Raw genomic sequence first — 13646 nt, forward strand, 5'->3', positions numbered from 1 at the left:
GATGGCCACCACATTGAACATCTATTGGCCTGACATGTCGGGACACACTCTATTCCACCCCATAATTGAAAACGGAAACCACGTGTGTACATGTACCTCGCCCCTCATGGTAATGTACATGTGCGTCAGTGAAAAAGACCAACAAAAAGGTGTTAGCATGTGGACGTAATGTGCTGTTCCAGTCTCTTCTGTACCTAAGGTACATCACCGTTCCCTTTGGTTCCCAACGTAATACGGTGCTCTCCGATACACACGATCTAACAGCGGAGGAGTATGCCGGCCGCGGTGGTCTAGCGGTTCAGGCGCTCAGTCCGGAACCGCGCAACTGCTACGGTCGCAGGTTCGAATCCTGCCTCGGGCATGGATGTGTGTGATATCCTTAGGTTAGTTAGGTTTAAGTAGTTCTAAGTTCTAGGGGACTGATCACCACAGATGTTAAGTCCCATAGTGCTCAGAGCCATTTGCACCATTTTTTTGCGGAGGAGTGGTACTCAAGCGTCAACTTTGGGTTACAATATCTCCGGATGTAATTAACATTTTACAACGCAACAAACGGCAATGATTACGTATTTGTTTATATGTTCAGATGTGCTAACAAAACTAACGGGGTTCCATTTAAAAAAAACGTAGGTTTGTGTTAAAAAACATACTTCCGTGCATTTTTTTATGGTTTGTATTAACCAATGACACTAGCCCCTCTCCTCACGTTCGGTCTGTGGAATCGATTCGTTAGTATTTGATATGGTTTACGAAATATATACAGCGGTAATGTCGGGTGACTCACCCTCTATAATGGTAAGACAGAGATTCTGGAACCAGGTTTTAAATTGTAGGACATTTCCAGGGGCAGATGTGGACTCTGACCACAACCTATTGGTTAGAACTGTAGATTAAAACTGAAGAAATTGCCAAAGGTTTGGAATTTAAGGATATGGGACCTGGATAAACTGACTAAACCAGAGGTTGTACAGAGTTTCAGGGGCAGTATAAGGGAACAATTGACAGGAATGGGGGAAAGAAATACTGTAGAAGACGAATGGGTAGCTCTGAGGGATGAAGTAGTGAAGGGAGCAGAGGATCAAGTAGGTAAAAAGACGAGGGCTAGTAGAAATCCTTGGGTAACAGAAGAAAAATTGAACTTAATTGATTAAAGGAGAAAATATAAAAATGCAGTAAATGAAGCAGGCAAAAAGGAATACAAACGTCTCAAAAATGAGATCGACAGGAAGTGCAAAATGGCTAAGCAGGCATGGCTAGAGGACAAATGTAAGGATGTAGAGGCTTATCTCACTAGGGGTAAGATAGATACAGCCTACAGGAAAATTAAAGAGACCTATGGAGAAAAGAGAGACACTTTTATGAATATCAAGAGCTCAGATCGAAAACCAGTTCTAAGCAAAGAGGGGAAAGCAGAAAGGTGGAAGGAGTATGTAGAGGGTCTATACTAGGGTGATGAACTTGAGGACAATATTATGGAAATGGAAGAGGATATAGATGAAGATGAAATGGGAGACACGATACTGCATCAAGAATTTGACGGAGCACTGAAAGACCTGAGACGAAACAAGGCCAAGGGAGTAGACAACATTCCATTAGAACTACTGACGGCCTTGGGAGAGCCAGTCCTGCCAAAACGCTACCATCTGGTGAGCAAGATGCAAGAGACAGGCGAAATACCCTCAGATTTCAAGAAGAATATAATAATTCCAATCCCAAAGAAAGCAGGTGTTGACAGATGTGAAAATTACCGAACTATCAGTTTAATAAGCCACAAATGCAAAATACTAACGCGAATTATTTACAGATGAATGGAAAAACTGGTAGAAGCCGACCTCGGGGAAGATCAGTTTGGATTCTATAGAAATGTTGGAACACGTGAGGCAATACTGACCTTACGACTTATCTTAGAAGAAAGATTAAGGAAAGGCAAACTTACGTTTCTAGCATTTGTAGACTTTATAGAAAGCTTTTGACAATGTTGACTGGAATACTCACTTTCAACTTCTAAAGGTGGCAGGGATAAAATACAGGGCGTGAAAGGCTATTTACAATTTGTACAGAAACCAGATGGCAGTTATAAGAGTCTAGGGGCATCAAAGGGAACCAGTGGTGGTGGTGGTGGTGGTGGTTATTGGGATGTTTAAGGGGGACTAAACATCGAAGGTCCCAGGAAGCAGTGGTTGGGAAGGGAGTGACACAGGGTTGTAGCCTCTCCCCGATGTTATTCAATCTGTATATTGAGCAGGCAATGAAGGAAACAAAAGAAAAGTTCGTAGTAGGTATTAAAATCCACGGAGAAGAAATAAAAACTTTGAGATTCGCCGATGACAGTGTAATTCTGTCAGAGACGGCAAAGGACTTGGAAGAGCAGTTGAACGGAATGGACAGTGTCTTGAAAGGAGGATATAAGATGAACATCAACAAAAGTAAAACGAGGATAATGGAATGTAGTCGAATTAAGTCGGGTGAAACTGAGGGAATTGGATTAGGAAATGAGACACTTAAAGTAGTAAAGGAGTTTTGCTATTTGTGGAGTAAAATAACTGATGATGGTCGAAGTAGAGAGGATATAAAATGTACACTGGCAATGGCTAGGAAAGCGTTTCTGAAGAAGAGAAATTTGTTAACATCGAGTATAGATTTAAGTCTCAGGAAGTCGTTTCTGAACGTATTTGTATGGAGTGTAGCCATGTATGGAAGTGAAACATGGACAATAAGTAGTTTGGGCAAGAAGAGAATAGAAGCTTTCGAAATGTGGTGCTACAGAAGAATGTTGAAGATTAGGTGGGTAGATCACGCAACTAATGAGGAGGTATTGAATAGGATTGGGGAGAAGAGAAGTTTGTGGCCCAACTTGACTAGAAGAAGGTATCGGTTGGTAGGACATGTCCTGAGGCGTCAAGGGATCACAAATTTACCATTGGAGGGCAGCGTGGAAGGTAAAAATCATAGAGGGAGACCAAGAGATGAATACACTAAGCAGATTCAGAAGGATGTAGTTTGCAGTAGGTACTAGGAGATGAAGGAGCTTGCACAGGATAGATTAGCATGGAGAGCTGTCTCAGGAGTGAAGACCACAACAACAACAACAACAACAACCCCTGAGGAGGACATGCAACAACTGTTATCAGTCAGTACCGACACGAACAAATGCTTGCACGAGGGCAAAGATGGAACCGACAATTTACTGACTTGCTCAATTTGTGAAGCTTTTTCTCTTGAATATCTCAACCAGTTTTCCTGAAATTGTAATCATTTGTTTGTCTCTACATGCACGTAACATCTACTAATTTCGGCCCTGTTTCGATAAATCCTTGATCGTACATCCGGTTTTCTTTTCTTTTTTGTCTTAGCATTATTATGAACAATCAGATGCCATAAAGTGAAGGGGAAGCCTTCTGCTTCCACTTATCACGCCGTATCGTATGGGCTTGCTGTTGCAGGCAGACCGGCTGCAGTTCTCTGCGTTCAGCTGTGACTGGCCACAGGCAGACGAGTCTTTCTGCAGATCGCTACGCATCTTCATGCTGCAGGCGGCGTGCCCGCTCAGCGTGAGGGTCGGAAAACTCGTCGAGCTGTCCAGGAACTCATTCCTGCAGGTACCTGCTTCAAACACATGTAATCTTAAGTGCTCATTTCCACGTGCTGAAAAGAGCCCATGGCAAGAGTCGAAGGAGGTCCGTGGCGTTGCGCGGGAGTGCCTAAACAACCCCCTCCCCCCGCTAAACTGCCCCCCCCCCCAACCAGATTGCAGCTACATGTTGCTTGGACCAGAAGGAAGGTATACAGGATGTAACGGGTGTGATTGTAGATATTTTTATTCGTGGTTGAGAATGGTGTACTGAACAATATTACATCAGTATTTATGTCATTTTCATACTAATCATTGTGGCCATTTCAACTCAACTCACATGTTTTTGGGCTGGTGAGTACCTCCAGCCACATGTGGAAAGAGCAGGCCATTGATGTTTATTTTCCCCTGGAGAGCAGGATAAATGTTTAAGTGTGGAGGTGTTGACGCGCACCTATTAGTCTACACTGACAGGCAATATGATCACGCAGAAAACATCAGATCTTATAGTTTGTGACTTGGCTGTGGGAAGACTGCTCGATGCAGAGGTAAAATGGCCAACAAACTGATGTGTGTACATATCAAGGTATCATATCTGAAGGTATACCTGTTAAACACTGCATATTCCTGCATGAAAGCGCACACAATAATACACTAGTACTGCGACAGAAGATGAACAGTTCACTAAGACATGGGACTTCTAGAGGTGAAGAAATTTGCAACTCTGCACTTCATAGCTTATAACACTACCGCCTGCCATTTTTGAACAGAAGTTACGTCACCTCAAGTGGGTAACACTCAGCCACTCGCTATAATGCCGATCTCTCCCCAAGTGATTATCAAGCCTTTGGTCTCCTAGAAAACGCCTTGCAGAGTCTACGACTCCTATAGGACGAGGATGTGCAGCACACAGTTACGGACTTCTTCACGCAGCAGGACACGTTACTTTACCAATCCGGTATCTGCAACGTGGTGGGTCGGTGGGAGGATACCGATTCTCGACTTTAGGGCCTTCGAACTTTTTGATCACCCCTTATATTACACCCATCTGACATTAGTTATGAGACACGATCACAACAAACAAAATCCTGGAGCGTATCTAAATAATGGGAGATGTTTCAGTCTATTGCTCTGTTTTCTGAGTAAATGTGCCGATAATTAACGTGCGGAAGCCAAAATAGGCAGCGACGTCTCTATAGTCTGAATTTTTTCACAATAATTTTTGCATTTAAAAAATAAAGTCAGATTTCCTTGAAAGTAACAACATAAACGTGTTATATTATCCTCCCTCACACCCCCCCCCCCTTTTCAATCGCAGCCGAGGCAAATATATCTTCAGATTCCTCTCCAATTTTAAGTGGCTAAGGCTCTTGTAGATTATAAACATATTTCATCTGTATTAGTTCTGTTGTCTGTACCGTGCATAGAAAAAGACCACGATAAACATATTAGAGTGCTCCGTGTGTCACTTCCATCTTAACTCGTGAGTTAATGCCGAAACTTTAAACAAAATAACAGTTAAATATAAATACGTACTTTGATAACTCCAGTCGAGGTTGAAACGTTCAGCAACTGCCTTTTCCAGTGCGACACGCTCTGAACAGTAGATGCAACGTACCTGCAAGCAAAACAACATTTATGAGTAAAATATTGATAGGCTACGAGAAAGCCGCAGAGTGTTCACCCAAATGAACCCACAGTCAGGCTCGATTCTTGTGGAGCTCCTCCCGCTCATGTTTCTAACTCTTTAGTGCCGCTTTAGAAAAGGTTTATATACTACTCATGAATGAACTTTCAGCTGTGATTTATAGATTTTTGAGGACGTCAGTATATCTTCGAAACCGCGATTAAAAATGATTTCTGTGAATGAACGTAGCCGATCGTACTTTGTACTAGCTGAGAAACAAGGCGTTGCTCCAGTATCTATTTATAGCTGTGCCTGAGGCTTCATACATGTGGCATTTACTTTTGGCTTATAAAGTTTCTTTGAATACAACTTTTGAATGAGTATGATTGGGATTGGATTGGATTGTTTGGGGGAAGACACCAAACAGCGAGGTCATCGGTCTCATCGGATTAGGGAAGGATGGAGAAGGAAGTCGGCAGTGCCCTTTCAAAGGAACCATCCCAGCATTTGCCTGGAGCGATTTAGGGAAATCACGGAAAACCTAAATCAGGATGGTCGGACGCGGAATTGAACCGTCGTCCTCCCGAATGCGAGTATGGTTGGGGACATGTTCGAAGAGCTTGTTTGCTTCACTAACATGGGTAAGAGCGAAGTAAGGCTGACTCTGTGAAAACCAACTGACACTAAGATCCATGGGCGTAATACACAGTATTTGGCGTTGTGCTTCGTTTATGATCATGACATAACATGAGTTCACCGGGAATTGTATACGTTAAAAGTGAAATGATATATTATTATGAATTCACGGCATTTGGTGTACGAAAGCTCACTTGCTTTTGCCACTTTCTATCAAAACTACCGTTTCTATGGTGTTATGTTTGAGAGAAGTAACTTAATGCCTTTGTGAGTGAAGGGTTCTGAGGAGCGAGATAATGCACGAAGCTCTCTTTCGGAGTTACGTCACACCAAAAGGAGTTTCTAGAGAGTGCGTTAAAGTCTGACGTTCTGGAGCTGCAGTTGGTCTCGTTTCGTGATCTTCATTGGATTCTTCAGACCACATGGTCCCCATAAGGCTTTTAGCCATTCTGGTGTATTCAGAAAGGCTTGACCCTTCTATGGACATTTTTATTCATGAACAAAACGAAATCAGAATGAAATGAGTAGGCACACAAATCACAATGCAAATTTAATAAATTCGTTTTTCCTAACGGAGAATATAAATAAAACCTGTCGAAAGAAGCAATGGAGTGTCGTTACGCTTTTAATACACGAAATGAAATAATTAAATCCATACATACTAGCCAAATAAATTAAGTGTTAGTCTGTATTGGTAAAGATAAGATTACAATGTTTAATCTGTCACCAACGTAAGCTTCCGAAAATACATATGTCACTGAGTTAAAAAAGCTAACAGCACCACCTACTCATTGTTTGGCATACCAAAAGACTAACAGTGTCCCATCTATTAGTTCTTTGGTTTAATAGGCTGTGATAATTAAACATCTGCACTACTATGCTATGCAGGCGATATTAGACAAAATTTTAAATTGCAATATCTGTATTTCCATGTTTCGATTTTGATAAAAATAGAGCCTGTATGTTTCCCCAAGCCACGCACAGTTTATCTATGAAAACGTCATGAAAATTCATCTAGTATTTTTGGAGATCAGCGTGTGCAAACAGACAGACACAATACTTTTGTAGTTGTACTATTCCTGCAGGGTAACGACCTTAGAAACAATATTAATAGTAAACTCAAACTTTTTGATGTCGCTGCAGTTACTTATAATGAAGTTCTAACTAGAGGAAGTTCTGCGAGTACAGAGTCAGATTTTGATAGGATTTAAAAGTGGTGCGGAAACTGGTAACTCGGTGCAGTGTTCAGAAAAGAAAAATTCAGCATTTTACAAAATGTACACATGTAGTGTCTGATGACTGTAGGACATAATTGGAATCAGTCAATTCTTACGATTACCTATACTTAACAAAACGGGGGGGTATCAAGGGGAACGGTCATGCAAGTTCAGTTGTAGATAAAGCATCAGACTTTAATTCTTTGGAGGAGTACTAGGAAAATTCATTCAGTTTACAAAGCAGATTGCTTGCAAACTTCTCCTGCGTCCTAGAGAATATTTCTGAAATGTCTGGAACTCGAGCGAAGTATGACTAACAGGGCATATTTAGCTTATACACAGAAAAGCAGCAGGAATCTCTTAGGGTTTGTCTGACAAGTGAGAGGGCGTCGTGAATATGCTCATAATTAATATGATAGGAGATAGACTATCATCTTTCGAAAGCCTGCGTATAAAGTTCCTAACACCGGAATGGAATGAAGAACCTAGCAATATGCTACAGCCGTCTACTGTGTCACTGCAGTATGGACAGCGGAAAGTGGATTTGATTTATTATGGACGGCACAGGAGCACTTGCGCAATCATTATTCCTACGCTCCAGAGGTGAATGAAAACTGAAATATGTTGTACTTTGGGAAGCACTCTTTGCCATGTATTTCACAGTGTTCAGCAGTGTATAGTTTTCGTTGTAACGAAGTATTTGACTAAAATCATCATGGCACTGGTAACTAAGTTTCATACAATGTAGTGTAACACCGGTATTTCAAAATGTCAAAATTATTGTATGTAACAGATACAGTGAAATGAGTAAGACTTTGATTTTAGATCTGTAAACTTCCCAGTGGGTAATTTCGTTTAGGTTCGTCCCGATAAATGGAGTTAACTTCACTGGAAAAAGACTCAGTCTGTGTATGACCATCCAATGCTGTTTCAATAGTAAGTAAACCGTGTGTTTAGATGGAAGCATATCGATACTGGATATAAAAACCACTCCATTCCGCTGTACAAATTAGCCATACTGCGAGGCCGTTTTCAGCAAAGATATTCCAGTTGTGTGCAAAATAAATGATGTTGCAAGTCGTAACCTAGTAACTTTGCTTTGTAACAGTATTCTATTGGATTTTTGTTTTTACTGTTGTTGATGTACTTCCAAGCTTACAGTCTGAAATATAACTTTTATGTTTCAGAATTGACTAATGCAGTTTCTGTTGTTGCAGGCGATGAATGCTTCATACACAATATTCAACATGCTCTTTAATCTACAGACAGCAGATTAACACAAGAAAAGTTCACGCAACTGCTGTATCTGGAGCTTTGGCTGGTCACAGACCCTGCTAGAACGGAAAGATTTCATCTGCTACAAAATAAACTTTCGTATTAGGAAAAACTATTTATTTGCATTAATGCTCAAGATTAGTATCCTCTTGCTTCTGTTGAAAAAGTATGGTATTCACAACATATTCTCACAGGCAAATAATCAGTCACACACCATTTGACGGGCCATATTCTACGGTGTTATAAGATTCACGAGGTGTTCCAAGTTGTAACGTTTACTCTTATCGGTCCAATGTTGGCCACTAAATTATGTTGTGACGCTCCTGCCCCAGCAGCCGTTTTAATGGCTGCTAACTGCTGAAAGTAAAGCAACAAAAATCTAATTTGTAGAGTTCGAAACAGACTGCAATGATAATTTTTAAAGTGCAATTATTGAAACGAAACAACGGATTATTAATTTACATTTACAAGCAAACATTTTATCACAGGAGAATAAACAGTCACCCATCGTTTGATAGCGTAATTGTTCGGTGTTAGAAGACTCCTTAGGTGTTCCAAGTCGTAATGGTTACTCTTATCGGTCCCATGATGGGCACCAAATTATGTTATGACGCTCTTGTCCTATCAGCCGTTTTAATGGCTGCTGCCTGCTGAAAGTAAACCAACAAAAATCTAATTTTTAGACTTGGAAACAGATTGCAATGGTAATATGGAAGCACAATTATTGAAACGAAACAATGGATTATTAATTTATATTTATGATCAAATAAATTAAGTAGTGGCTCATAATATCATACAGCCGATAGCCTGTGAAGACGCCATACTAATAAACCAAAACATTATGATCACTAACAACTGCAAGATGAGTGCTGTCTGGTAACGTTATGGCGGTAAATAAAGAATACGAGCAGAGCAAAGCCGAGCAGACAGTAAATCTGGGGGTGATCCGGGCATCAAATGGGGAAATCCACTAATTAACTTTGAACACAGAATGGACTATAGGATACAGGCTATCACGCTCGATGTTTGCTTTCGTTAAAACTGGCTCTAATGACCTCTTCCTTCCTTCATTCCCTCCCTCCTTCCCTCCTTCCTTCCTTTCTTCCTTCAGTTGAAACTTCTGAGCTGAGAGACCATGGTAGATGCATAAAACAGCTCAATGATGTTTGGTCTGCGACCATAGGAGACAGCTGCTGTCTTATATCCCAAAATGTCTCACGCAGTTAGATACGAAATGTCAACGAATAGTGTTGTGCTGCCTTTAACATTTTTCGGTGAGCATGTAAGCGCAGCATACCATACAGTATACACATACCATATCCATGTCACAAGAAACGCCTCTTCCTCTGTCCTATGCCATGCCTCTTTCCTAGAAAATAGATAAGAACTTTTAACGATCTTAAGGCACGCTCCTTGGCCAGTTAGAGAGCTTTTAGGAAAGCATACCTATATTCAGATTTTCCAGTCACGGCCCAGTGCTGTAGCAACTAATAAGATTTTTTCTGCTTCTTCTTATGTCACGACCTTTGGATAATCATAGTTTCTAAGACAACAGACATATTTAGTTCATCCAATCAATACCGAGTATTTTACCATTTTTCAACTCCATACTAAGCCATGCTAGGTAGACAGTAAGAGAATTTTTAAGACAAAGAAATCATCTTTTCCTCTTCTCCAGTCACAGCCCAGTGTTTTACGAACCGTTAAAATGAAACAATCAATCATAGCCTGGCTTTTTTCCAGCCATTAGAACAAAACAGGCAATCCCCATCCTGTCCTCTGTACTTCCCATTTGTCAGTGAGCAAAGTACGATCACCGTACTACACTTCCTGCAACGTACATTTAACTATTTGCATATTTAAATTGCCTGTATTATTTATCAAAATACACACAGAATTACTTCTATGACACTAAAAGACACACGCATGCCCCGAGTGGCATGGGTTAAACTACACTTGTCTGTGAGTGAAGATAGATAATAGTACTGCAATTGGTTCAGTCCACAATGGACTTCCAAATTAAGTATAAAAATTTTATTTTTATGTTTATACTATTCTATGACAGTACACATGCACCTGGCTCTCTAATTGGCACTGCTGCTGCACACTTGCTTTCACAATGTTATTCTTACATCTAGAAGGTTCATCAAAACTACGTTAAAGGAGGAACTTAGAGTATCTCCACACCTATTTTAATTACTGAAAAATGCATTGACAATACTGGTATAATGTACAACAATTCCACATCTATATTATTTATCAATAATATGTAACCACACACACAACGTTTATGTCAATGTTATTTCTACACATGTAATGTCCGCGAAATACATAAAGATATTTTCAATATTGGTGTAACTTACAGCATTTCCACGTATAAAATGTTTCTATTCTGTATCAAAAATAAGTCAGTAACACACACAACAGTTGTGTTAAATGTCACTATGTAATTTCTGTGTCTAAAATACATTAAAAAATATGTAAATATATTGACAATAATGGAGTAACTTACAGTATTTCAGCACATGGCAATGTTCCACTGCTGTGAAAAAAGGTTTACAGGCTATTTCTCCATAATCAACTGCTAAAAAATTGCATGTTTATCCACCAACGTCACTTTTTCTAATATTTTAGCGCAATAGACCGAAGTAGAAATGGTGCGATTTGACAAGATCATTTTATGTCCCGAAGCACTTAAACTGCACATTTTCGTAAAATGAAAGTACAACATCGAACTGCTCCAAAGATGATATATGAACACTACATGCTTTGATGTGTTACAGATTACGATAGACAAGGTTCCACACAGAGAGGAAAATTCGGTATTTCGAGTGTTCGATCTTTGTATCAAAACATTACTTTCTGTATTATTTATTAAAATAAGTAAAGATTTCTTCTGTAGCAGTACGAAACACACGTGTCACTTGTCGGAACATGCTGAAACATGTCTATGCAGTAGGGGATACGATGGGAATGGGGGAGTTATGTAGAGATTTTGGGAAGTTAGAAGCTAAATGAAACATGTCTACAAAATTGGAAGTGGGGGGGGGGAGAGGAAGGGGAAGGGAGTAAACATCCTGGCAGGGTGAGTTAAACAAAATTAAATCTAATACTATGTGGGGAGAAGTCAAATGAAAATGTTTGCAGTTGACTGCTAACAATTTCGATAGAAGAGTCGCCGGATATCACATCATCAACGATTAACATAAAAATAAAGAATTACATCCTATGGCCTGTCGGCTGATAGGAAGCTATCTGATTAGAAGAAAACTTACATCACTGAACTGTCATGAGAAACAGTGCCCATGATATATAAGTAGGGCTGATGGCGTTTAATAATGTATATTCAAGTGATGTGACGTTAACTAATTACCGAAATAATATCCAGATGAATGCTATTACTGCATATGTATTAACCGAGAACTATGCACACAAAGAAAGAATTTAACATTGCGAACGTCTTCGTTAAAAAATAACAAGAAATACCTGAAGTATCATACTATTTCAGATGCAGGTAATGGACCAGCAAGGTACAGGGAAATACCGTGTAGAAACAGCGTTACTTCCAGAGACCGTAACTGACTCAACATTGAATGATGTGACAGAAATAATTGCATAGCATCAAGGAAAGTTTAGACGTGCACCACAATCAGTACATCCAACAGACAAGTTAACGATCAAGTCGACGGTAGCTCAAGATTCACTGTAACGAACATCAGTACCGAATTGCGAAAGAATGGCTGTGAAACGTCTCAAATTGGCCGAAAGGTGTTTACACTTCACAGGACACCGACTTCGATTAAATACTAACAGCGCAGCGTGAATGCTCACTACACTGGCTGCTTCCTCGTATCTGGAACGAAGAATCAACCATCCATCTTAGAACCAGGAGCCGCTATGTTCGCTGCGCCGCTCTCCAAAACCGAATGACTTCTCTACGCTTTCCGAAATCGAATGTCTTTTGTTCGCCCTAAAGAACTGAATATCATCTGTACTCGTTCGTTTCACTAACTCTGGCGTGTCAACAAGCATTGTTTCTCCAAAAACGCATGTCAGCCAACCGTGGTTCGTGCTCATTTGTGTCACCTATCAGAAAGGAGGATAAGGCAGCTTCCCTCCTCTCATTATACGAGTCCCAGAAAGAGTCTTAACTCTCCCCACTGTTTTGGTAAACAGTCTTGACGTCAGTACGTCTGTCGGGCCCCGACAGCTTCCTATTGAATCTGCGAGATGTCAACCTTCGACTGACGCCAATATGTCGCCTGAGGGTGTAAAATGATAATTAATTTCTGAGCTACCTTTTGGGGTTAGTCAGCGAGTCTGCAAGGGGCGTGTCTCCAGAGTTCATCAGTAAAGTGCCGTCCATGGTGCATACACGTGGGAACAAGTGTTGGTGAACCCGTGCGGGCTTCAAAAGCGACCATGACAGGCAGTGGCTCTGTTGAGTACCTTAGTTTTAGTTATCCACTAGGAACAACAGGGACATCTTACTGGAAGGAGCGCATGATTCACCTGTAAAATTTGGCAATCCAAATATCATTTCATACAAACTAAAAATTGTTATTTAATAAGATTTTACTTTCTTGTTCCTTGACTTGTTAAGAGGAGTATTCTGCTGTCTGTCTAAATTGTATTAAAAGGAGGTAATTACAAGAGTCACTGCAGATGTTTCTTCCCTGTTCACACTGAGATACTCGTGGAAACCGATGTTAACATACGCTGAAGCACTGCAGGCGGGTCTCGTTCAAAGTCAAACCAGTGAGACGCACGGCAGAATCTGTTATTACTCTACCCCTTTCTAATCTGTTTCACATACGGTTTTTACATTAGTGGGATTAGGAGGGAACTGAAGAGTTCCGTCGCAGATTATTGTTTAACAAACATGTAAGCCTAAAGAAAACAATGGCACACTTCTATTCAAGAGGTTGATTGTATCCATAAGCGATTAACAAGCGGCCAATTGAAAGTTTAGAAAAGCCAAAAAATAACTTCACCAGCAATAAGTAAACACAATCAAACCACAAATCTACATATTATTTATCCAAAAACATAAGATTTCTTCTGTGACAGTACAAAACACACGAGGAAATATTGTCTTAACTAAACTCTCCTTTAACATTTAAAAAATACACTTGTCTTACATATTGGCACTACTGGTTCAACTTACAGGTTAAAGTGGAGTAGACAATAAGAAAATTTAGATTATTCTACTACACTTCAATGAAATCATAATTCTTTGCATTCCTTATCAAAGTATGTAAAGATTTGTTCTGTTATTGCAAAACACACATGGCACTGGTGCTAAGATAACTTTCAGCAT

The 13646-nt window shown here is 40.2% G+C and overlaps 1 protein-coding gene across 1 annotated transcript in view; it reads left to right on the plus strand.

Annotated features, from left to right (window-relative positions):
• The window catches only part of LOC124619693, a 68428-nt gene extending 57865 nt beyond the window's left edge, over positions 1-10563 (plus strand). The window contains exons 6-7 of the mRNA XM_047146244.1: positions 3444-3599; positions 8269-10563. Of these exons, the coding sequence (XP_047002200.1) occupies positions 3444-3599; positions 8269-8328 (216 nt within the window). The 3' untranslated portion in view covers positions 8329-10563. The remainder of the gene's footprint in view (positions 1-3443; positions 3600-8268) is intronic.
• Positions 10564-13646: the final 3083 nt, after the last annotated feature.

The sequence above is a fragment of the Schistocerca americana genome, chromosome 6 (genome assembly GCF_021461395.2).
Source record: "Schistocerca americana isolate TAMUIC-IGC-003095 chromosome 6, iqSchAmer2.1, whole genome shotgun sequence".
Taxonomy (NCBI): domain Eukaryota; kingdom Metazoa; phylum Arthropoda; class Insecta; order Orthoptera; family Acrididae; genus Schistocerca; species Schistocerca americana.